Source organism: Leucoraja erinacea, chromosome 14 (assembly GCF_028641065.1).
Source record: "Leucoraja erinacea ecotype New England chromosome 14, Leri_hhj_1, whole genome shotgun sequence".
In the NCBI taxonomy this organism is placed as follows: Eukaryota; Metazoa; Chordata; class Chondrichthyes; order Rajiformes; family Rajidae; genus Leucoraja; species Leucoraja erinaceus.
The window spans coordinates 46419895-46446235 of record NC_073390.1 but is presented as its reverse complement, the minus strand read 5'-3'; the positions used below and the strand labels follow the sequence as shown (position 1 = coordinate 46446235).

Sequence of the window (26341 nt, the reverse complement as noted above, 5' to 3'; positions counted from 1 at the left end):
TTTAGGTTTCCTAAGTGGGACAGGGGCATTAGTTTCTAAAACACTCATTCTTCGGTGAATGAGATATCATCAGGTGTGCAGCTAATTATAACCAAGAACCAAGAGAAATGTTCTTTTCAGATCAGGATTTAACGCAAAAGATCAGAGAAGTTATCTGCAAATGAGAATGATTATCTCACTTTTATCCGTTAGTTCAAAGCTGTACACATTAGCTTTTCAATGATACACCTTTCATGTTGTACACCAAAATGAGGACATTAACCTCAAACATGCCTCCATAATATATTTGTTTCAAACATCCTGTGAATCAACTTACGAATCATTTCTGGGGAGATTCATCAAGACCCAGCAATAAATGTTGAGACTTGTGCGTTTGAAAGTGGGTTGTTACCAAGAAGGAATCTCAACCCCTATCCATATCCTCCAGAGATGCTGCCTGACCCGCTGAGTTACTCCTGCCCAAAAATAGACACAAACTGCTGGAGTAACTCAGCAGAACAGGCAGCATCTCTGGATAATAAGAATGGGTGACATTTCGGGTCGAGACTCTTCGTCAGACTGAGAGTCAGGGGAGAAGGAAGCACAGACATACGGAAAGCAGAGAAAGCAAGGGTTTCTTGAAGTTAGAGAAGTCAATATTCATACCGCTGGGCTGTCAGATCATCCCGCCCATTGTGCTTTGCTCATGTTACTGTAACGGTGTCTTGCTCAAAATAGCCTGACATCTTTTTGCACACAAGTTCACAGAAAGTTTTTAAAGATGTTTTCTAACCCTACCTTTGTGGACCCATGCTCTGGAAAGCAGTCAATTCGATCACTATCATGAACATTGAATGGACAGTAAGGAAAGAAAGGCTGGGTTTCGTCTGTGGAAGATACAGAGTATCAGCAAAATCAAAGACAAATGATCGGATACCAAATATCTTAAATAAAGAGATTCCCATATTACATTTTCAACGGAGGTAATTGATAGCAGTTAAAACGGTGGAAAACAAATCCTTCAAAATCTAACTCTTAATTTAATTTCTTCACCACACAAGAAATTTAGCTTATCAAATATCGCCTAAAGATCTAGATGTTGGTGGGCCAAATGCAGGCTGGTAGGACTAGTGAAGATGGGACAAGTGGGTAGGTTTAGGTTAGTGATACAGCGCAGAAACAGGCCCTTCAGCCCACTGAGTCCGTGCCGATTAGCGATCCCTGCACATTAACACTATCCTACACTCACCAGGAACAATTTACAATTATACCAAGCCAATTAACCTAAAAACCTGCACGTCTTTGGAGTGTGGGAGGAAACTGAAGATCTCAGAAAAAACCCACACAGTCACGAGGAGAACGTACAAACTCCGTACAGACAGCACCCATAGTCAGGATCGAACCCGGGTCTCTGGTGCTGTAGGCGCTGTATGTCAGCAACTCTACCGCTGTGCCACCGTGCCGCCCTTGGTTGGTGTGGGCAAGTTGGACCGAAGGGCCCATTTCCACACTGTATGACTATCACTATGGTGTAAAATTATGACTTGCAAAATAGGGAATCCTACTGCTAATGTAGATTTTAAAAAGTATCATTCAATACCATGCACACAGCATAACACAATGTCCTTTAAGTTAGGACATGCCATCATCATTGTTTAGATCAGTTTAGATATAGCAAGGAAACAGGCCCTTCGGCCCACTGAATCCATGCTGACCATCGGTCACCTGTTCATACTAGTTCTTCGTTACCTCACATTCTCATCAACACACTCGGGTCAATTTACAGAAACCAATTAACCTACAAACCCACTCGTCTTTGGGATGTGGAAGGAAACCGGCGCACCCGGAGGAAACCCACGCGGTCACAGGGAGACTCCACGTGCAAACTCCACAGAGACAGTGCCCGAGGTCAGGATCGAACCCGGATCTCTGGCGGTGTGAGGCAGCAGCTCCACGTGGTTTCATTCTAAACCAATAGCTGATAAAACTAAATGACAAGCTTTTTTAAAAAACAATTTACCTGGAGGGGGCGTATTTGGTTGTTGGTTAGTGGCCAAAAGCACGCATAACACAATGGCCACGGCAAGCACCAAGGTGAACAAAACAAACAGTAAAATTTCCAAATTAGAAAATTTTCTTGCCATTTCTCAGTGCAAGCAATAACCTAATCAGGAAATAAATGAGAACAGATTAAAACATCGAGATATAAGAGGTGAGGAACACACAGACTTATTTTCAACACTTGATACACTTCATTAGTACCTTCTGTTACAATATTGGGATAGGTAGGTCTTTCTACTGCTGTATATCATTCATTCCACTCTTCAAGTTTTTTTCAACTGGTAATGTCCTTAGATGAATCTAAACACAATTAAAGCACAAAAATGAGCCATTAAATGTCATTTGATCAATTCAATAATACTTATTGTCAAGTGTACAGCAAAATTGATTTTGCGTACAAAACACAAAGCACGCAAGGGGTCGCTACGGGTCTGGCACCGACAAAGTTACAAAATCCGTTCTAAGACTGAAATGCAAAATTGGTCGGTCGGCACAGACTCGGAGTGTCAACGAGTTCCATCTCTTTAAAGACATATGTACAAAAACAGCCGTGGGTGGGTGGCATGTCATTCAGATCAGTGCCTGGTGCACTGACTGTAGTCGCACTGCCTTTATTCTGACGGTCCAGTGTGCTGGTGATGTTAGAGCCAGCATGGTGAAGCCAGACACCAGTCTCTCTGCTGGTGACATGGCCACAGATTATGTGGAACGAGCTTAGGCCAATGAGGAGGATACCATGCGTGCAACAAATTGGACGGCCATGGTGGTGCAGCGGTAGAGTTGCTGCCTTACAGCGAATGCATTGCCGGAGACCCGAGTTTGATCCTGACTACGGGTGCTCTCTGTACAGAGTTTGTACGTTCTCTACGCGATCTGCGTGGGTTTTCTCAGAGATATTCGGTTTCCTCTCTCACTCCAAAGACGCACAGGTTTGTAGGTTAATTGGCTTAGTAAATGTAAGCATGGTTCCTTACATCATTTCCGTCCATGCTGTGAGACATAATAAAATATAGCCACGTCTCTAACCACGTCTCCTTAATGCAATAACTCGGTATTTCTATTCATATTGGATTAGTATTGTCACCTGTATCTAAATACAGTGAAAAATGTTGTTTTGCGTCCTATCCAAGAAAATCATGCCACACGCAAGGGCATCAATGCATGCAAAAGAAAATAAATAGAATGAGGAGTGCAGTAGCTGCAGAGAAAGTGCAGGTAAGAAAAAAGTGCAAAGGCTGCAATGAGGTAGGTTGGAAGACTGGGTATTCATCTCCAACTTATGACAGGGTTAGTTCACGAGTTTGATAACAGGTCCAAAGGGTGGAAAATGGTGAAATGTTGCAAAATGTCAGGAAGAGATAAATAATCTGCCGGAAATAGCAGGGGACCGCGGGTCAAAGGAGTTGGAGGAATTGAGTGAAATCCAGGTTAGCCGGGAAGTGGTGTTGGGTAAATTGAATGGATTAAAGGCCGATAAATCCCCAGTGCCAGATAGGCTGCATCCCAGAGTACTTAAGGAAGTAGCTCCAGAAATAGTGGATGCATTAGTAATAATCTTTCAAAACTCATTAGATTCTGGAGTAGTTCCTGAAGATTGGCGGGTAGCAAACTTAACCCCACTTTTTAAGAAGGGAGGGAGAGAGAAAACGGGGAATTACAGACCAGTTAGTCTAACATCGGTAGTGGGGAAACTGCTAGAGTCAGTTATTAAAGATGGGATAGCAGCACATTTGGAAAGTGGTGAAATCATTGGACAAAGTCAGCATGTTTACGAAAGGTAAATCATGTCTGACGAATCTTATAGAATTTTTTGAGGATGTAACTAGTAGCGTGGATAGGGGAGAACCAGTGGATGTGATGTATCTGGACTTCCAGAAGGCTTTCGACAAGGTCCCACATAAGAGATTAGTATACAAACTTAAAGCACACAGCATTGGGGGTTCAGTATTGATGTGGATACAGAACTGGCTGGCAGACAGGAAGCAAAGAGTAGGAGTAAACGGGTCCTTTTCACAATGGCAGGCAGTGACTAGTGGGGTACCGCAAGGCTCAGTGATGGGACCCCAGCTATTTACAATATATATTAATGATCTGGATGAGTGAATTGAAGGCAATATCTCCAAGTTTGCGGATGACACTAAGCTGGGGGGCAGTGTTAGCTGTGAGGAGGATGCTAGGAGACTGCAAGGTGACTTGGATAGGTTGGGTGAGTGGGCAAATGTTTGGCAGATGCAGTATAATGTGGATAAATGTGAGGTTATCCATTTTGGTGGCAAAAACAGGAAAGCAGACTATTATCTAAATGGTGGCCGACTAGGAAAAGGGGAGATGCAGTGAGACCTGGGTGTCATGGTACACCAGTCATTGAAAGTAGGCATGCAGGTGCAGCAGGCAGTGAAGAAAGCGAATGGTATGTTAGCTTTCACAGCAAAAGGATTTGAGTATAGGAGCAGGGAGGTTCTACTGCAGTTGTACAGGGTCTTGGTGAGACCACACCTGGAGTATTGCGTACAGTTTTGGTCTCCAAATCTGAGGAAGGACATTATTGCCATAGAGGGAGTGCAGAGAAGGTTCACCAGACTGATTCCTGGGATGTCAGGACTGTCTTACGAAGAAAGACTGGATAGACTCGGTTTATACTCTCTAGAATTTAGGAGATTGAGAGGGGATCTTATAGAAACTTACAAAATTCTTAAGGTGGTTGGACAGGCTAGATGCAGGAAGATTGTTCCCGATGTTAGGGAAGTCCAGGACAAGGGGTCACAGTTTAAGGATAAGGGGGAAATCCTTTAAAACCGAGATGAGAAGAACTTTTTTCACACAGAGAGTGGTGAATCTCTGGAACTCGCTGCCACAGAGGGTAGTCGAGGCCAGTTCATTGGCTATATTTAAGAGGGAGTTAGATGTGGCCCTTGTGGCTAAGGGGATCAGAGGGTATGGTGAGAAGGCAGGTACGGGATACTGAGTTGGATGATCGGCCATGATCATATTGAATGGCGGTGCAGGCTCGATGGGCCGAATGGCCTACTCCTGCACCTAATTTCTATGTTTCTATGTCATGTCTCATTCTGGAACAAGCCCAAGAGTCAAGCGTGATTTATTGCCATATCTCAGATAGAACAATTAAATTCTTACTTGCATCAGCACAACAGAATATGTAAACATAGTACACTGTAAACAATATCATAAACGAGAAAAAAAGTTCAGTATGTGTGCACATGCATATATTTACATACACACACACACACCACACACACCCACATATACATACACATAAAAAACACATAGTCCAATAATAGTCTCTGCAGTTCAGAGCTTATTGGAGGTTGTAATGCTTAATAGCCTGATGGCTGTAGGGAAGAAGCTGTTCCTGAACCTGGACGTTACAGTTTTCAAGCTCTTGTACCTTCTTTTTGCTACAGAAATGTTGACAGCCACAGGAAGTTTGGTTCCGCGTGAAGAATGCAGTGTGGTTACAGCGGATGGTGCTTTCAATAACGAAGCACAAACCTTCTTCCACTATGATCCTTAACAAAGTTAATATTGGAGAATTACTCCTTTCATTCCTCGGTGAACGCACCCTCACACTCTTCCCCTCCCTCCCTCCCTCAATAGCTTGTCCGTCTCTCCCTTCTCTCGGTGTGTAGGCAAGAACGGCAGATGCTGGTTTGAATCGAAGATAGACACAAAATGCTGGAGTAACTCAGCGGGACAGGCAGTATCTCTGGAGAGAAGGAATGGGTGACGTTTCAGGTCGAGACCCTTCTTCAGACTGGTGAGGGATAAGGGAAACGAGAGATAGACGGTGATGTGGAGAAATAAAGAACAATGAATGAAAGATATGCAAAAAGAAAACGATGATAAAGGGAACAGGCCATTGTAAGCTGTTTGTAGGGGGAAAAGGAGGCTGGTGCAACATGGGTGGGGGAGCGATAGAGAGGGACTTCAACGAACTGCCTGTCCCACTGAGTTACCCCAGCATTTTGTGTCTACCTGCCTTCTCTCCCCTCATTTTCCAAACCACCGTGTATTGCATGGGGAATGTTTACCCATGTCTGGGAATAACTAACTTGCAAAGAAACCAATAGGTTGCATATTAGCATTTTATCTCAGATTGATGTACACAAACATCTGCTGTCGAGCCAAAACACGGCTCGACTGGTAAACTCAAGTTTATATTGTCTCTTGCATAATGATAGAAAGCAATTGAATTTCAAAGTCTCCTGCCCGGAGCAACCACATGTACACTACCTGAAAGGGAAAAGTACTTTAAAAGCACAATTATAGTAACTAGATATACACAAAGTCATAAAACAGAAGATGAAGCCCAAATTATTCAAACATTTGTTCAAAGATGCCTTATCAGACCAATTTAAAAGTGGAATCATTCTCAACAGAGTGGAACAAAATAGACAAACAAATTAGCAGGTGATCTGGCTGGAACCCAAGTGGATCAACGTTGATTAAATAAGTTTAAAAGGAGAAATTAAAACGCTTACTGTTACTGAGAGATGCCCCTCTTGCTCCGACTTTTGTTAGTGACTCGAGGATGCGCTGCTCACGAGATTGGCATTTTATATTGAACCATGAGTGACACTTCCTGTTACATAACACAAATTGCACCTAAATTTTAAAAAGTGAAGAAAATTGGACAATAAAAATCACAAGATAGCTTATCTCCCACCTATTACCCTCGACTTTCGTGGACTTAAACACTAATAGGAAGTTAAAATGTTACATGCGTTTAATGTGCGACAAGGTTTTTGACCTGCACCTAAAACTGTAGGAGGAGCATCTCTGCACAAAAAATGCAGCGACTCAACACTTAAACTATTAATTATTCACTTTTTCTTTCTGTTATTATATAATTTAGTTTAGAGAAACAGCTCGGAAACAAGCCCTTCGGCCCACCGACCCCGCACATTAGCACCGCCCTATTCACACTAGGGACAGTTAACACATACACCAAGCCAATTAACCTACATACCTGTACGTCTTTGGAGTGTGGAAGGAAACCGGGGCATCCGGGGACAACCCACGCGGTCACGAGGAGAACGTACAAACTCCGTACAGACAGCACCCGTAGTCAGGATCGAACCCGGGTCTCAGGCACTGCAAGCGCTGTAAGGCAGCAACTCTACCCCTGTGCCACCATGACCGCCCCAATAAATGCGAGGGAGTTCTTGCAATTGCAGAAATAGCACACCTAGTTTTTTAAGACATGTACTCCAATATCTATTTTAGCTGCACTTCCAAATTGACAAATGCCTTTTCGAGCACTAGGCACTAATTAGAAATTGCTTAAGCACATTTTGGCTTCTACCAAGCATGATCTTCAGCACCTAAAGGCTCTAACCTTTATTCATTGTTATCCAGAACCCAGAGTGATAATTGCTGCAATATTGATTTCATTTGAACTCTGCTATTCTGCATTGCCAGTACACACACACGCACACACTGCAATATACCTGATCATGCAAAGTTAATATTAAATCTGTCTCCACTAATAAAAACAGCGCTAACAAACAGAAAAGGCAATTTAAAACAATGTTATAAATTTGGACACAAAATGCTGGAGTAAATCAGCGGGTCAGGCCGTATGTCTGGAGAAAAGGAATAGGTGACGTTTCGGATCGAGACCCTTTTTAAAGGAAGAAGGGTCTCGACCCGAAGCATCACCTATTCCTTTTCTCCAGAGATGCTGCCTGTCCCGCTGAGTTACTCCAGCATTTTGTGTCTATCTTCCGTCACCTATACAACTTCTCCATAGATGCTGCCTGGCCTGCTGAGTTACTCCAGCACTTAGTGTCCTTCCATGTAGTTTGTGAAGATCTCAAGAGTATTACAGTTCTTATCTCACCCGGCACTTGGTTAAAATTTGGTTTCCAATGTTGGTACTGCCTTGATGGGCCAATTGATAGATGTGATTAGCCAAAGACAACAGTTTTCCTTTTGTGCCTCTGTGTCAGTTATCACGATAACTGATTCTGCCACGTTTTCTCATTGTACGCAACTTAAGAATTTTCCTGCAATCTGCAGTTCTAATGAAATCTTATTCATCTGAAATACTCCCCCCGCTTCACTCCCTCTGGAGGTCTCCTGAAATGCCTAAAACAGCATTTTTGTTTTTAGTAGGAATGAACTGCAGATGTTGGTTTAAACCAAAGATAAGACACAAAATGCTGGAGTAACTCAGCGGGACAGGCAGCATCTCCGGAGAGAAGGAGCGGGTGACGTTTCAGGTCGAGACCCTTCCTTCAGACTCATTCACGGTTAAGGGAAACGAGAGATACAGTCGATGATGTGGAGAGTTATAGAACAAATGAATGGAAGATGTGCAAAAAAGGAACAAAGATAAGAGAAACAGGCCATTGTGAGCTGTTTGCTAGGTGAGAACAGAAAGCTGGTGTGACTTGGGTGGGGGAGGGATGGAGAGAGAGGGAATGCCAGGGTTACTTGAAGTTAGAGAATTCAATATTCTTACCCCTGGGTTGCAAGCGGCCCAAGCAAAATATGAGATGCTGTCCCTCCAATTTCCATTCAGTCTCACTCTGACAATGGAGGAGGCCCAGGACAGAAAGGTTAGTGTGGGAATGTGGAATTAAAGTGTTTAACAGCCGGGAGTTCAGGTGGGTCCAGGCGGACTGTTCAAAAGTGATTTTATCCCCATCTAAGCTTGTCAAATAGCCCCGATATTGCCCGATCATTAGAACATGGAAGAGTGCAGCACTGGCTTGGGCCCTTTGGCCCATGCTGTTTGTGCTGACCCAGTACGCCAGGTCAAACTGACCTCAGCTGGCTGTACGTGATCAACCAATTTCCTGCACTTCCACGTGGCTGTCCAATAGCCGCTTGTACACCACCATAGTATCTGCCTCCACCACCAGCGCCACCCCATGGCCGTGCGTTCCAGGGCCCCACCATGCTGTGTAAAAAAAAACTTGCACCGTCCTTTAGTGTTGTACCTGCCCTGACATCACTTGAGCAACAAATAATTGCGGATGCTTAAAATCCCCTGTGGATTTTCATGTGCTACCAGAGATGCTATTGTTGGCTATTGTTGGCAGTGTTGACCTATATACAGTGGAAGGTTTTCAAAGTTTCAATTCTGCAAACACGAAATCAGAAAGAATCAGCTGTATATTAATAAAAGAGTAAAAACTACTTCAATCATTATCTTTATTACATTACCATCATAACAAGTCATAAATTTTGTCAGATCATGGAGATTGTGCCTTTGTCTGACGGAAAGGGCCAACGCCACAAAGATGAGGAATTTTAGAGTCATACAGGGTGGAAACAGGCCCTTCGGCCCAACTTGTCCCTGCCAACGAACATGCTCCATCTACACTAGTGCCACCTGCCTGCGTTTGGTCCACATCTCTCTAAACCTATCCGATCTAAGTACCCATCTAAATGTTTTTTACATGTTGTGATAGTACCTGCCGCAACAATCTCCTCCAGTTGCTCGTTCCATATGCCCATCATCCTTTGTGTAAATAAGATGCTGATAAAATCTCCCTCTCTGTTTAAAACTATGTCCTCTGGTTCTCGATTCCGCTACTCTGGGTACAAGACTCGTTTACACAAACTATTCCTCTCATGATGTTGCACACCTCTATAAGATGGCCACTCATCCTCCTGCCTTCCAAGGAATAAAGTCCAAGCCTGCTGAACCTCTCCCTATAGCTCAGGCCCTCGAGTCCTGGCAACATCTTCATGAAACTTTACTGCACCTTTGCAACATCATTCTCATAACCGGGTTTGATGCTCAGCTGGTGATCGTTAGCAATTAAAGTAACTGGATCAAGCTTGTGTCAGTGCGACAAGTTCATGCCCTCTTGGCCTTGTTCAGACAGAGACACACCAGAAAGTCACACAGTCCCAAGCGCTCTCCCAGAAGATCAACCCTGGACCTCATGGTAGCGGACATTTATAGGTCCGGGGACCTCGAGGGAACGAACCACATGGGGGTGGTATCTTAATGACCCAATTACAGATATTGATTAACCCTGTACATAACAGACATTTCCATAATTCAATAATACAGCAGCTCAATACATTTGGTTCAAAACAGACTTTGCAAGGAAGCCATCTTAGAAACATTTACCCTGATCTGCAGGAAACCCAGACAAGGCTCAATACCTCATCCAATCAACACTCAGCAAAGTTAAACTCTGCAACATTATTTACAAGGTGTATGTCTGGTTTGCAGCCACCCAATCCATTCTATGCATTTTGCACCTAATTGACAGGGTTTTCAGATGTTCTTATTCTTTCCTTGCAAATTGTACCCAAACTCTAGACACACGGGCACCTCTCCACAGCCTGTCCCAGCTCTGCAGAGAGCAATTCCAAATTGACCAAATCTCCCAGCAGCCCTGAAGCTTTTACCCCATTTTGAAGTCCTCTCCAATTTAGCCAGGATTAACAATGTTTGGGATCAAGACCCTTCTTCAGATCCTTTCTTTTCTCCAGAGATGCTGCCTGTCCCGCTGAGTTACTCCATCAGTTTGTGTCAATCTTTGGTGTAAACCGGCATCTGCAGTTCCTTCCAACACAACAGGTTCTGGTTGGTGTTGTCCACCGCTGATACCATGCCTCGGTCTCAAAAATCACCCGTCCCCATTGGAGTCAAAGCTCAATGTGACACAGTGCCCATTTCCCATCAATTTTCCCCTTGCACATTCCAGAGTGTTTGACAATCCCCCTTCTCCTTATACCCCGTAAACCACGATGGCTCTTTATTGTCACGTGTACCTAGCTACAGTGAAACATTTTGTTTTTGGATACAAAGTGCACAAAAGAGTCGCCACAAAGGAGCCAACAAAGTTACAAAGAATACTCATCCCTTCTTCGTGACGACATGCATGGTCCTCCTTAGTTCTCTGCGGTCCCTTAGTTTAGTGTAGAGATACAGGACCTTCGTGTCCGCACCACCGAGTCTGCACTGACCAGCGATCCCCGCACATTAACACTATCCTACGCACACTGGGGACAATTTACATTTCCACCAAGCCAATTAACCTACAAACCTGTACGTCTTTGGGGTGTGGAAGGAAACCGAAGATCTCGGAAGAAACCCACGCAGGTCACGGGGAGAACGGGCAAACTCTTTACAGACGGCGCCCGCAGTCAGGATTGAACCCAAGTCTCTGGCGCTGTAACGCAGAAGCGCCATCGTGCCGCCCCTTGTTCTCGTTGGCTCCCCCCCACACTGGGTCCCCCTTAGATCTCGACTCATGTATAGTCTGCTCAGATTTTAATTACAGATATTAATGAACTGACCCCTGGGTCAGTCAAGTTGGCACTTGCAACTGGTCAAGCACTTGAGCCACCATATTCCACAACTTCCCCAAGAAATGGAATTTAGACTTACTCTGATGGATACAACGTGCACACACATACACGTGCATGTACACATACGTGCACACCCACACACACACATGTGCACGTGCACACATCTGCACACACACTCAAAGAGTCAAATTGGTCAGCGTACCTCGACAAAGTCCTGAGCAGCCATCATAGCAGAACGGCTGGTAGATTAAAAATGCTGGAGAAACTCAACGGGTGAGGCAGCATCTAGGGTCTCGACCCAAAACGTCGCCAATTCCTTCTCTCCATAGATGCTGCCTCACCCGCTGAGCTTCTCCAGCATTTTTTTTCTACCTTCGATTTTTCAGCATCTGCAGTTCTTTCACAAACATAGAAGGACGGCTGCTCCTTGCCTCGCAGCCTTTTCCAGATCCACCTTTCTTGAAGTAGACGGAGTTTGCCTGCAGTACATGCTGCAAAAACTGTGATCAATAACCTGAGCTCAAAGCAGGCTGATCAAAAAGATATTTAAAGAATGACTGGAGGCTGTCACAAAAAACATTAAAGCTTTAAAAAGCAGAACGAGGGCAGCTGCATTGGTTTGATTTTTAAACTTTGCATTGGAATATTTATTTTGTGCTGGATTGTGCAATGCGACCAGACAGATGCCGGAATGGACGGCATCAATGCGACGGTGATGCATCGATGGTCGGCTTGTATCGCAGGTATTGCTGTCATACAGCGATTCAGTGGGGAAATAGGCCCTTCGGCCCAACTTGCCCACACCGGCCAACATGCTATACTAGTCCCACCTGTCTGCATTTGGTCCATACCCCCTCCAAACCTGCCCTATCCATGTAACTGTTTCTTAAACGTTGGGATAGTCCCAGCCTCAACTATCTCCTCTGGTAGCTTGTTCCATACACCCACCACACCTTGTATGAAAACGTTACTCCTCAGATTTCAATTAAGTCAGGGCAGGCAGCATTTCAGGTCAGGAATAGACATAAAACACTGAAGTAACTCAGCAGGTCAGGCAGCATCTCTGAGAAAAGGAATAGGTGACATTTCGGGGTGAGACGCATCTCCAGCTGATGAAAGTCTCGATCTGAAACGTCACCACAGATGCTGCCTAACCCGCTGAGTAACTCCGGCATTTGGTCTATCTTTGGGGTTAAACAGAATCTGCAGTTCCTTCTTACACATTTTGGGTTGGGACCCTTCTTCCCGACTAAAAACAAGGCTGAAGAAGGGTTCGGGCTCAAAATGTTGCCTGTTCATTCCCTCCGCAGAAGTTGCCCGACCCGCTGAGTTACTCCAGCACTTTGTGTTTATAGCCGTATAGCAGATGCTTCTTCATGATGGCAAGACACCTGTACAAAATGGTGAACTAAGACCCAATTCCTGTGCACAATGCATGGCTCCTTCAAAGTGCACAGGGTATCATCATACATGGTTTGTACTGCATTGTCCGATCATCTAATTTGTATTGTCACCTCTTCACCATGGTAGACATTAAACTTTGTCTATGCAACTGGCCCATTGTAATGTTGAGAGTACTATTGTGCACTCTGCATCTACCTCTTTGCTCCATCTACTGCACTCGTTTGACTTGATTGTATCCCTTGAAGGATATTCCTCGGACTATCTTTGATCGCACTTTACAGGCTTTATCTTGCACTAAACAATATTCCATTACCAAGTATCTGTACACCGTGAATGGCTCGGGTGCAATCATGTATAGTCTTTCCGCTGACTGGTTAGCACGCCACAATAACTTTTCACTGTACACGTGACATTATACTAAAACTGAAACTGAACCCGTAAGTTCATAAATTCTAAAGGACAGAATTAGGCCATTCAGCCCATGAAGTCTACTCCGCCATTCATTCATTTGCGATTGAGGCAGTGCAGCGTAGGTTCACGAGATTGATCCCTGGGATGGCGGGATTGTCATATGAGGAAAGATTGAAAAGACTAAGCTTGTATTCACTGGAGTTTAGAAGGATGAGGGGGTATCTTATAGAGACATATGAAATTATAAAAGGACTGGACAAGCTAGATGCAGGAAAGATGTTCCCAATGTAGGGCGAGTCCAGAACCAGGGGCCACAGTCTTAGAATATTGGGGAGGTCATTTAAGACTGAGGTGAGGAAAAACTTTTTCCCCCAGAGTTGTGAATTATGGAATTCCCTGCCACAGAGGGCGGTGGAGGCCAAGTCACTGGATGTATTTAAGAGAGAGTTAGATAGAGCTCTAGGGGCTAGTGGAGTCAAGGGATATGGGGAGAAGGCAGGCATGGGTTATTGATAGGGGACGATCAGCCATGATCACAACGAATGGTGGTGCTGGCTCGAAGGGCCTGCACCTATTTTCTATGTTTCATGGCTGATCTATCTTTCCCTCTCAACCCCATTCTCCTGCCTTCTCCGCATAACTCCTGACATGTGTAGCACTATCAAGTTTGATTGGAGGGCATGCAAAACAAAGCTTTTCACTGTACCTCAGTGGGCATGACAAGAATACATTTCCAGCAGTGTTGCTGCTGAACGTGAAGATTTCATCCTCAAATTGATTTATTTCTTTTACTCAATGTATACAACATCACGGGAACAACCAACAAGGTTTTTTTCCCCCAAAGTTGCAGCACGATGCAAACCGGTTTCAATAACTTTGCACCAACTTCGAGAGAGTGCTGGTGAGTGTTACATCAACACAGGTACAAATTTAAAAAATACTGACGAGTCCAAAAATAGAGAAACGTTACCTGCAACAAAAGTACAACTCTTCAAAATCAACCTAGTTGAATAATTGGGCCAAAGTTGGCCAGGTTGTCAAACTACCCGAAACGTCACCCATTCCGTCACTCCAGAGGTGCAGCCTGCCCCGCTGAGTTACTCCAGCTTTTTGTATCTATCTTCAGTTTAAACCAGCATCTGCAGTTCCTTCCTTCTGCAGTCCTTATTTATCAGCCTTGTGTTAATATCGTTTGTCAAACTGGTATGAGCACACAGGAGCTGGATACTTTCTTAATATAGTGGGGCTGGAAGACTCATGTGAGCATCCACTTTAACAGGGACTTGCACGAGCCAGGTTTTGAGCAGGGGTATGGGACTTATTCAGGCAAATTTCCTTCAGACATGCCGAGTAGGTTTCACGGCCAATGGGGAAAGAAAAACAACAGAATTGCCAATGAAAGCGAGGAGGGTCGCCGAGAACAAGGGGGAGGGGGCGGAGGCGAGAACAAAGGATGGGGAACAATATGAACAAAGGGGGGACCACCGAGAACAAGAGGAGGCCTCGTTCACCACCGCGAGAAGATAAGACAATCCGATTAACTCTTTGTAACGTTGTCAGAGCCATGGCGACTCCCTGTGTACTGCCGAGGTGAGGTCTGTTGATGGTTGCTCAAGATGAGGCGTTTAGTTCAGAGATAAAGCATGGAAACAGGCCCATCGGCCCAACACGTCTGCATTGACATACACTAGTTTTATGCTACCTCAGTTTCACATCCTACACACTCGGGGGAATTTTACCAAAGACAACTAACCTACACATTTTCTTGCATGCGGGAGGAAACCAGAGCACCCAGAGAAATAGCACACGTCACTGGAAGAACATGCAAACTCCGCACACAAGCACAGAGACACAGAGGCAGACAGCCCCTAATAGTCAGGATCGAACCTGGGCCTCTGGCGCTGTGAGGCAGCAACTCGATTGCTGTGCCACATTGGGTCAAAGACACATATTTCTCTTGAGGCACAAAGGTTTGGAGAGAAAAGTTCCAGGTCTGCAGAGTTTAGTGAATATTTTTGTTTAAGAAAGAACTGCAGATGCTGGAAAAAAAAAAATCGAAGGTAGACAAAAAATGCTGGAGAAACTCAGCGGGTGAGGCAGCATCTATGGAGAGAAACGTCGCCAATTCCTTCTCTCCATAGGTGCTGCCTCACCTGCTGAGTTTAGGGAATAGCCAACTTAAGGCACGCTGTCAATGGCCAGGCTCAGGGTAACATTTAAAGATGGTGGGGGCTTGCCAGTGGTGGAGGTGGAGGCTGATTCAACTGCAACAGTTTAACAGGCTGTTAGATAGGCAAGTGGTTCTGCACGCTCCATCCAAAACCTCAAGAAATTGGAACGAATTGTGGACGCAGCCCAGACCATCACACAAACCAACCCCCCTTCCGTTGACTCCATTTATACCTCGCGCTGCCTCGGCAAGGACAGCAGCATAATCAAGGATGGGTCGCACCCTGACCACTCCCTCTTCTCCCCTCTCCGATCAGGCAAAAGGTACAGAAGTGTGAAAACGCACACCCCCAGATTCAGGGACGGTTTCTTCCCAGCTGTTATCAGGCAACTGAATTATCCGCACATTAACACTATCCTACACACACTTGGGACAATTTTACATTGATAGCAAGCCAATTAACCTACAAACCTGGGAGTGTGGGAGGAAACCGAAGATCTTGGAGAAAGCCCACGCGATCATGGGGAGATACAAGCTCCGTACAGACAGCGCCCGTAGTCAGGAGTCGAAACCGCATCTCTGACGCTTGAGGACAGCGACTCTACCGCTGCGCTACCGTGCCGCTCCTCATTCTGTTCATATAACTTAAGAAATATATATATATATATTTTTTTTTAAAGTGTTCACTTCCTTCTTCATTACAAATGTGCATTATCATAAGGAAAAGGCAGCAATGACACCGGCTGACATGGGGCTAGGTGGATGGGTTATGCTGGCAGATTGTGTTCCCACAATAATCAGCATCAAAAGGGGAGTACATAGTCAATGCCTTGTTCAGTACATTGCCATACAATTTCAATCACTGCCAACAAATAAACAATGCCTAATTAAAAGAGGGCGAAGCAGTCTACATTATTAAACCAAAGAAGCCTTCCATTTGCTCCATTTATCATCTCATTATAGACGTGTAACACCGCACAGCAGCAGAATACAGCCACTGCTCACAACAGAATAAGCATTAACCGAAAAGAAGAAATCCATTACAATTTTTTTAATGAAGACACCGCCGCCTAATTAGCCAGACGTTTTGCATCGGTTGTAGAACAGAAGTGAAGTGTTTTCAGATCAACACAGGTACAACTTACACTTTTCAAAAACAAAGATGTAAAAACTCAGCAACTGCTCTACATTGCCTGAACCTGGGCAGAGCAGTGAACACAGCCACGGCAGGCTCATCACGCCCTTCCATCCAGTCCATCTTCACAGTGTGTTCAAGAAGGAACTGCAGATGCTGGAAGATCGAAGGTACACAAAAATGCTGGAGAAACTCAGCGGGTGCAGCAGCATCTATGGAGCGAAGGAAATAGGCGACGTTCCGGGCCGAAACCCTTCTTCAGACATCTTCACAGTGTGTTGCATCAGGAAGGCTGGGGGTATCGCCAAGCATTCATGCCACCCTGGCCATTCCCTTCTGCATTTTGGGTGGTGTTCAGACTTCAGAACGCCTCTTCCACACTGCTGTAACATTTCTAAGCCAGTCACCTCCTTTACAACCACTTTGTGGACATGCCACCACATACCCTCATTACAATAAGCAGCTATTGTAGATCAATATATATCTGTATTATGTGTAGGAAGGAACTGCAGATGCTGGTTCAAACCGAAGATAGACACAAAAAGCTGGAGTAACTCAGCAGGACAGCCAGCTTCTTTGGAGAGAAGGAATGAGTGATGTTTCAGGTCGAGACTGAAGAAGGGTCTCGACCCAAAACGTCACCCATTCCTTCTCTGCTAGTCTTATGTCTGTATTGTGTCAGTTTGCACTGCAATCTTGCACCATGTTGCTGCTGTGCACTCGTCACTATTTATTATTACTGTTTGTTTAATGTTTACTCTATGAGCTTCATGTGAACAAAGAATTACATTGAGCCACATGCCAATAAACTAATCCAAAATAAGTTAATAAATGGATTAAAAACTTTGGACTAGGTTTTAAAAGCAAGAGATGCAATGATAGGTGGTGATTCTGGAATTAAATGGAAAACCTACAAGTCCAAGGTTCATTAACATTTAGGTAACTAATCAATTGCTCCTCCCCCACCTTCTTCCGCCCTTCCCCTCCCCACCTTCTACCCTCTTCAGTCCTTGTCTTATACCCTCAATCTTTTCATCTCTGGTCTTTGCCCAAACATTTACCTATCAACACTCGCGCCTCAAGGAGAAGGATATTGAATTATGTGAGGTAAGGGAAACTAGTAGAGTAGCTATGGATACTATGAGTTTCAAAGTAAAAAAAGTACTGACACTTTTGAAAAATATAAAAGTGGATAAGTCTCCAGGTCCTGACAGAATATTCCCTAGGACATTGAGGGAAGTTAGTGTAGAAATAACCGGGGCTATGACAAAAATATTTCAAATGTCATTAGAAACGGGAATAGTCCCCGAGGATTGGCTTACTGCACATGTTGTTCCATTGTTTAAAAAGGGTTCTAAGAGTAAACCTAGCAATTATAGACCTGTTAGTTTGACTTCAGTGGTGGGCAAATTAATGGAAAAGATACTTAGAGATAATATATATAAATATCTGGATAAACAGGGTCCGATTAGGAACAGCCAACATGGATTTATGCCTGGAAGGTCATGTTTGACTAATCTTCTTGAATTTTTTGAAGAGGTTACTAGGTTGACGAGGGTAAAGCAGTGGATGTTGTCTATATGGACTTTAGTAAGGCCTTTGACAAGGTTCCTCATGGAAGGTTGACTCAGAAGGTTCAACTGTTGGGTATAAATGCAGGAGTAGCAAGATGGATTCAACAGTGGCTGAATGGGAGACGCCAGTGGGTAATGGTGGATGGCTGTTTGTGGGGTTGGAGGCAGGTGACTAGTGGGGTGCCTCAGGGATCTGTGTTGGGTCCTTTGTTGTTTGTCATGTACATCAATGATCTGGATGAAGGTGTGGTAAATTGGATTAGTAAGTATGCAGATGATACCAAGATAGGGGGTTTTGTGGATAATGAAGAGGATTTCCAAAGTCTACAGAGTGATTTAGGCCATTTGGAAGAATGGGCTGAAAGGTGGCAGATGGAGTTTAATGCTGATAAATGTGAGGTGCTACACCTTGGCAGGACAAATCAAAATAGGACGTACATGGTAAATGGTAGGGAATTGAAGAATGCAGTTGAACAGATCTGGAAATACCGTGCATAGTTCCTTGAAGGTGGAATCTCATATAGATAGGGTGGTAAAGAAAGCTTTTGGTATGCTAGCCTTTATAAATCAGAGCATTGAGTATAGAAGCTGGGATGTAATGTTAAAATTGTACAAGGCATTGGTGAGACCAAATCTGGAGTATGGTGTACAATTTTGGTCGCTCAATTATAGGAAAGATGTCAACAAAATAGAGAGCACAGAGGAGATTTACTAGAATGTTGCCTGGGTTTCAACAACTAAGTTACAGAGAAAGGTTGAATAAGTTAGGTCTTTATTCTCTGGAGCGCAGAAGGTTAAGGGGGGACTTGATAGAGGTCTTTAAAATTATGAGAGGGATAGACAGAGTTGATGTGGACAAGCTTTTCCCTTTGAGAACAGGGAAGATTCAAACAAGGGGACATGACTTCAGAATTAAGGGACAGAAGTTTAGGGGTAACATGAGGGGGAACTTCTTTACTCAGAGAGTGGTAGTGGTGTGGAATGAGCTTCCAGTGGAAGTGGTGGATGCAGGTTCGTTGGTATCATTTAAAAATAAATTGGATAGGCATATGGATGAGAAGGGAATGGAGGGTTATGGTACGAGTGCAGGCAGGTGGGACTAAGGGAAAAAAAAAAAAAGTTGTTCGGCATGGACTTGTAGGGCCGAGATGGCCTGTTTCCGTGCTGTAATTGTTATATGGTTATAGATGGTTATAGAGGGTGGTGGCAGAAAGTGTTTACACAGACGGGAGGCCTGTTACAAATGGAGTAGAGCAGGGATCAGTTAGCTCCACTGAAGAGGGTCTCGACCCGAAACATCACCCATTAAGAGTCTGAAGAGGGTCTCGACCCGAAATGTCACCCATTTCTTCACTCCAGGGATGCTGACTGTCCCGCTGAGTTACTCCAGCATTTTGTGCCTACCTAGCTCCACTGTTATGTGTTAGGGGCAGGGGACTGGTGGAGTAACTCAGCGGGTCAGGCAGCATCTCTGGAGAACGTGGATAGGCGACGGTTCGGGTCGGACCACTTATTCAGACCACTGTTTCTGCAGATTGTACACACAACAACCAGAGTTCTTGTTGCTTACTGCAGTCTTCTCTATTCCTCCTCTACTGCACAAACCTTGCTAACATAGAGGGTCAAAACCCAAAATGCAAACCAAATCTGTCAACATCCTGTGTTTGAGGAACCATCCAGCCAGCCAGCGAATTAAGACCGACGTGTTTGTTGTGTGTGACAAACCTTTCACAAAGCCAGGCGGTGCCAGAACTGGGGGAATGGTTACGCCGCCAATTCCCTCGAATGCAGCCACACCTTCTCACTCACAAGTCGAAAAATCAGGAAGAGAGGGAGCTGGAGTGAATGTCCCGGGGTAGAGGCAGCGCCGCTGGGAATGAAACAAGTTACAAGTTGAAATTGACAACGTGACTTTACTGGTAGGGTCTGTTCCAGCCCAGTGCCATTGAATATGAAACGTAACTGGACGGAGACTCCATGTAGAGACCCCCCAAATGTTTAACCCGAGTCAAACTCCCCTTGTATCTCTACCACGTTTAAAGCAACTAGCGTGGAGACTATGTTGTTGGTCGTTGGTGTTAAACGCATGCATGCAGCAAAAAAAATACTTGCATTCGTCCAAATCACAGCTCAAGATGGGGGTGAAATCGCTCGTATTTTTTTTAAATCTCCCCAGAATCAATATTAAAACTGAACCTAGACACAAAATGACTACTCCTTCCGTCCCATGCACATTAAAACTGAAGCTGTTGGATTTTACATACAGCACACACACACACATACATCTCAGGGCGGCCTTGAGAGTCTAAAATTAAACCTGCTTACTTCAGCAAACTACTACATACCGGTCTTCAAGGCAAGCAGAGACTCTCCTCTATTCCCGCTGCTGCTGCTGTTGTTGTTATCTCGCGAAATAAAGATTGCTGGCCGGGAATAAATCGAAATGATTGAGGAAAGCCGATAGCTTCTTCGCAGCCGAAATGCAAACTGATGATGGAACCGAATGCAGAAACAAAAACGTTTTAAGTAACGTGCTTCTGATAAAGCACAAATGTTTTATCAAGTTCACTAAGTCAAAGATTTTGCAATTACATGTCTTGTGTCCAAATGTAAAGTTACAGAGGAGGGCACTAACAACAGCTGGGGAAATCAGTCAAAATAAGGAACTCTAACTCCACCCATCTCTGCCAAACAACCCCCCCCCCCCCCCCCCCCCCTTTCACCAGTATCCACTTATCACTTGCCAGGTTTTGCCCCCCCACCCCTCCCCCATCACATCACTTTTCCAGCATCCCCCCCCCCCCCGTTACAATCAGTCTGAAGAAGGATCCCTAAAGGACGTTCCTTTAGGAAGAAGTGAGGAGGAATTTCTCTAGTCAGAGGGTAGTGAAACGGTGGGATTCATTGCCACAGATGGCTGTGGAGGTCGTCAATAGGTATTTTTACATTGGAGATTGATAGATTCTTGATTAGTACTGGTGTCGGGGTTATGGGGAGAAGGCAGGAGAATGGGGTTAAGAGGGAAAGATAGATCAGCCATGGTTAAATGGCAGAGTAGACGATGGCCCAACTGGCCTAAATCTATTCCTATACCTTATGACCCTCCACAGACCGGCTGAGTTCATTCTGCACTCTGCGGTTTGTTCAAGATTGCAGTATCTATGGTCTCCAAAATAGGGCAGATCATTTGGATGTAAAACTGAAGATCTTCTTGAAGAGTCTAAAAGCACCGCGGGCGGCACAGTGGCGCAGCGGTGGAGTTGCTGCCGTACAGCACCAGAGACCCCGGTTCGATCCTGACCACGGGTGCTGTCTGTACGCAGTTTGTACGTCCTCCCCGTGACCTGCGCGGGATTTCTCCAGGAGCTCCGGTTTCCTCCCCCCCCCTCTAAAGACATACAGCTTGCAGATGACTTGGCTTGGTCAAATTGTAAAACTTGTCCCTAGTGTGTGAGATAGAGTTAGTGTGCAGGGATCGCTGGTCAGCGTGGACTTGATGAGCCGAAGGGCCCGTTTCCTCGCTGTATCTCTAAACTAAATGAAACATAATTGGAGACACAAGGAACAGCAGATGCTGGGATCTTAAGTAAAGCACAAAGTGCTGGAGTCACCCTGCGGGTCAGGCTGCATTTGGGGAGGACGTGGACAGGCGATGTTTTGGGTTGGGAGTTGGGACCCTTTAAAAGACATAATTAGGTTGTGTTTAAGTGAATGCATGGGACAAATTGCTCAATCCATGGTCTGTTATTTTAAATAACAGGTTGTCTACAGGAGGCAGGGCACCTCCTGGGGTGGGGAACGAGGGCTGGAGACGGCCGGGAGTGAAGAGGGATTTCGGATCGTGGGATGAACAAAATGGAGGTGACAGCTACAACGTGCCTTTGTGGACGGCTGCAGCAAGGACTGCAAACTGGCGCATCTTGCATATGGACTCAGTGGGCTGGTCTGTGCGAACTGCACGATTTGGGGTGATTGTGTTTATGTATGGAGACAGCATTGCTGAGTTGTCTGCAGAAAATGTACTTCACTGTAGCTGGTACATGTGACAATAAAGAAACCTTTGAACCACTTGCCTCATGGCATCGATGCTCTGAACAATTTATTAACTGCTGGTAAAAAGGAGCTAACGTGACCACCACAAGATAGCAGCGCTGGGCATCTTCAGGCTTTTCAGAGAATAAAAATGAGCTATATGGATCAAAAGTACATTCGGCGAGACAAAACGTGCTATTTTTGTACTCATCCTGCACAATAATTATTGTAGATTCAGGATAATTACAGCAGGTAGTTTCATAGACTATTAACAACATTAGTTTCCTACTTTAGAGCTTAGTTTAGAGATACAGCGTGGAAACAGTACCTTTTGGACCATCTTTGGACGTTTTGGGTCAGGGTCCTCCATCAGACTGAACATGTTTCAATCTCATTGTAAACGGAGTAACTAACTGAATTAGAAAGATATGTTCAGTCCTCACTTTTGGGTCCGGGGTCCTATGATAAAACGTTTGATGAAGTTAATAGATGAGCTGAGACCAAATCAGACTTTCAAATTGAGGAGGATGTTAATATTAAATAATAAGAGCAATTATTGTATCTGATGGCGTTACTCTATTAGTTCTAGTAGTAAAAGCTAAGATTTTATTCTATAGATAACAGAGACTGAATAGAAATTCTTTTAAATCATTTAGAATCATAGCCATAGATACTCTCATCTCATGAAAGAATGGGTCGACTGGGCTTGTATTCACTGGAATTCAAAAGGATGAGAGGGGATCTTATAGAAACATATAAAATTCTCAAGGGATTGAACACGCTAGATGGAGGAAAATGTTCCCCATGTTGGGCGAGTCCAGAACCAGGGGTCACAGTTTAAGAATAAGGGTTAGGCCATTTAGGTCTGAGATGGGGGAAAAACTTTTTCACGCAGAGATTTGTGAATCTGTGGAATTCTCTGTCACAGAAGGCAGTGGAGGCCGATCCACTGGATATTTTTCAAGAGAGAGTTAGAATTAGTTCTTGGGGCTAACAGAATCAAGGGATATGGGGGAAAAGCAGGACTTTAGATGATCAGCCATGATCATTTTGAATGGCGGTGCTGATTCGAAGGGCCGAATGGCCTACCCCTGCACCTATTTTCTATGTTTCTATGTAATCTAGTGAGTCTGAAAGAGAAAGTTAGTCTCTAGTTGAATTAATGATACGACGTGGGAATGGGTCCTTCAGCCCATTGAGTTCCCACCAACCCATTCACACCAAGGGGCGGCAGGGTGGCGTAGCGGTATAGTTGCTGCCTTACAGCACCAGAGATCCAGGTTCAATCCTGACTACGGGTGCTGTCCAAACGGAGTTTGTACATTCTTCCTGTAACCTCGTGGGTTTTGTCCGGGTGCTCTGGTTTCCTCCCACACTCCAACGACGTGCAGGTTTGGTGGTTAATTGACTTCTGTAAATTGTTCCTAGTGTGTAGGATGGAACTAAAGTACGGATGATCCTTGACTTAACTAAAACTTTAGCTAACCTAGACTTGTTTCGTGTTTTCCCACTTTCTAATTAATCATATTCCTCCAGCTCTTTCATCGTTTTTTTTATGTTAAAAAATTCTGCCCAGTGAATGTCTTTACATATTCTTAAATGCCTTTAGCCATTGATTAATCACCTAATGGGATAGAACATTGTTTTTAATAGTAAATGAGTGATTGTGTACAAAGTGACCTTTAAGAAAAACTTGCAACATTCACAGCATTGAACAGATCCATACAAGAGACTTAAAACGTTGAGTGGACACAGGAGAGGTGAGCCTGGGGCTGGAGAGAAAGACAAAGCATCTCCTCCTGCTGAGTATGGACACTAAAAGCTGGAGTAACTCCAGCAGCGGGTCTGGAGAGAAGGAATAGGTGACGTTTCGGATCGAGACCCTTCTTTAGACTGAGAGTCAGGGGAGAGGGAAACAAGAGATATAGACAGTGATATGGAGAGTGTCTGTGATGGTATGGAAGCCGGCCAGACTGGGGGATAGCATGCTTAGAAACCTTTTGGAATGGATCGAAGGGGGCAGGAAGTCTCGGCCAATGACTCCCAAACGTATTGATTGGAAGTTCCATCGATTCAGACTTGACTTGGCAGCGGTAGAGTTGCTGCCTAACAGCGCCAGGGACCTGGGTTCGATCCTGACCACGGGTGCTGTCTGTTTGGAGTTAGTATGTTTTCTCTAAGACCGTGTGTGTTTTCTGTGGGTGCTCCAGCTTCCTCACACACTCCCAAAATCGTGCAGGTTTGTAGGTTAATTGTCAATGGTTAAATTGTCCATTGTGAGTGGGATAGTGCTAGTGTACGGGGTGATCACTGGTCGCCGGTACACTGTTTCTGCGCTGTGTCTCTAAAGTCTAAAGCGTCAAGACTCACTCAAATAACGCTAACTTTGTTGGTCGGCGCGGACTCGGTGGGCCGAAGGGCCTGGTTCCGCCTTGTATCTCTAAACGCACCTAAAAATGTTGGGGGTGTTCTAAGGAGTTATGGAGCCCTTAGAAGATGTCCCACTGGCCGCGGGGTGATGCCTGTATTGTCGTGAGTTGGCTCCTCAAGTGTCGTAACTTTTTTCTTGTCGCCACTGGAGTTTGAAATGTTCAAAACCATTAGGCGACTGTGGGCTTGACGTTGCCTGTCTTCTCCTGTCGTAGGTGCTGTCATGGGATGTCACCAGGATGAAGCCAGGTGACGTTGGTTGACCTCGGTGAATTCCATTGGCGACCACCTACGTCATCCTACTTCAACCGGCGACCAGCTACGACTGTGACAGTCGCCGAAAAAAAATCGCCTAAGTGGGACAGGCCCTTTACATGCCTTTCGGCCCACCTCGGCCATGCTGACCAAGACGCACAATCTATGCTAGTCCCGTTTGGCCACGCCTGATCCAGTCCCCTCTACACCTTACCTATCCACGTACCTGGGGAATGTCCACGTGCTATAAGCACGTCAGAGAGCAGGCTGATAGTTTCTATTTATTTTTTCAGGAACTTCTCGATTCACTTTAACATTACTGAAGCTTAGTTGGCTGTTCCCACTGTGCCCCAGGCTGCAGTGAGTAGAGGGAAGACCAGGGGCCCAGGTTTATTTATAGGGATGGAGAATATTCTTGCTCTTGCTGCCTGTAAGGAAAATACCTTAAAAATAGCCGCGTATTTTTAGCTCCTCTTTTGACTCTCTGCATCATTGAGGATCAATTTCTGGGCAAATATCAAGATAACGGTGAGAAGTTTAAGAACTCTTGTAAATCTAATCTGGGAGACCGCAGCATGGTACCCAATCAATCATGTTTAGTCTAGTTTAGAGATACAGTGCGGAACCAGACCCTCTCGGCCCACTGGACCCGCCCCGACCAGCGATCCCCGCATATTAACACTATCCTACACCCACTAGGGACAGTTTTTACATTTACCAAGCCAGTTAACCTACATACCTGCACGTCTTTGGAGTGTGGGAGGAAACTGAAGATCTCGGAGAAAAGCCACGCAGGTCACAGGGAGAACGTATACACTCCGTACGGACAGCACCCGTGGTCAGGATTGAACCCGGGTCTCCTGCGCTGCATTCGCTGGAAGGTAGCAATTCTACTGCTGCACCACTGTGCGGCCCTACACATGTAAAAGTGAAAGAAAATTTAAAGTTATTAACGAACAAACACCAACCCTTCTTCCTTTTTCCTCTCCTCTCTTTTCCCTTGTGCCCACATTTCTTCCGCGAGTCAAGTCTGAATAGATGGGACTTCCATTCAATACGTTTGGGAGCCATTGGCCTGGACCTCCTGCCCCCTTGGGTCCATTCCGAAGGGTTTCTAAATATGCTATCCCCCAGTCTGGCCCGTTTTCATACCATCACAGTCACTCACCACATCACCGTCCATATCTCTCGTTTCCCTTTCCCCTGACTCTCAGTCTGAAGTAGGGTATCGACTCTATACGTCACCTATTCCTTCTCTCGAGAGATGCTGCCTGACCCGCTGAGTTACTCCAGCTTTTCCCCCACAATCCCACCCCCCTTTTCTCCTTCCATCTGTATCTCTTCCTACGGCTTCACAAGGGGCGAAGGGGGTCAAGGAACAAGGGGTCACAGTCCAGGACAAGGGTCACAGTTTAAGGATAAGGGGGAAATCTTTTAGGACCGAGATGAGAAAAACATTTTTCACACAGAGAGTGGTGAATCTGTGGAATTCTCTGCCACAGAAGGTAGTTGAGGCCAGTTTGTTGGCTATATTTAAGAGGGAGTTAGATGTGGCCCTTGTGGCTAAAGGGATCAGGGGGTAAGGAGAGA

At 45.0% G+C, this 26341-nt stretch overlaps 1 protein-coding gene across 2 annotated transcripts in view; it reads right to left on the bottom strand.

Moving 5' to 3' along the window:
* si (sucrase-isomaltase (alpha-glucosidase)) overlaps positions 1-20656 on the bottom strand; it is a 194663-nt gene extending 174007 nt beyond the window's left edge. Inside the window, exons 1-6 of one of the 2 annotated variants that reach the window (XM_055646336.1) lie at positions 20380-20656; positions 19760-19904; positions 6540-6663; positions 2242-2340; positions 2000-2143; positions 778-866 (exon numbers count right to left, since the gene is read on the bottom strand). In XM_055646336.1, coding sequence (XP_055502311.1) covers positions 778-866; positions 2000-2123 — 213 coding nt within the window. In that variant the 5' untranslated portion in view covers positions 2124-2143; positions 2242-2340; positions 6540-6663; positions 19760-19904; positions 20380-20656. Of the gene's footprint in view, positions 1-777; positions 867-1999; positions 2144-2241; positions 2341-6539; positions 6717-19759; positions 19905-20379 lie in introns of those variants that run through there. The other variant, XM_055646337.1, reaches the window with a different exon arrangement.
* Positions 20657-26341: the final 5685 nt, after the last annotated feature.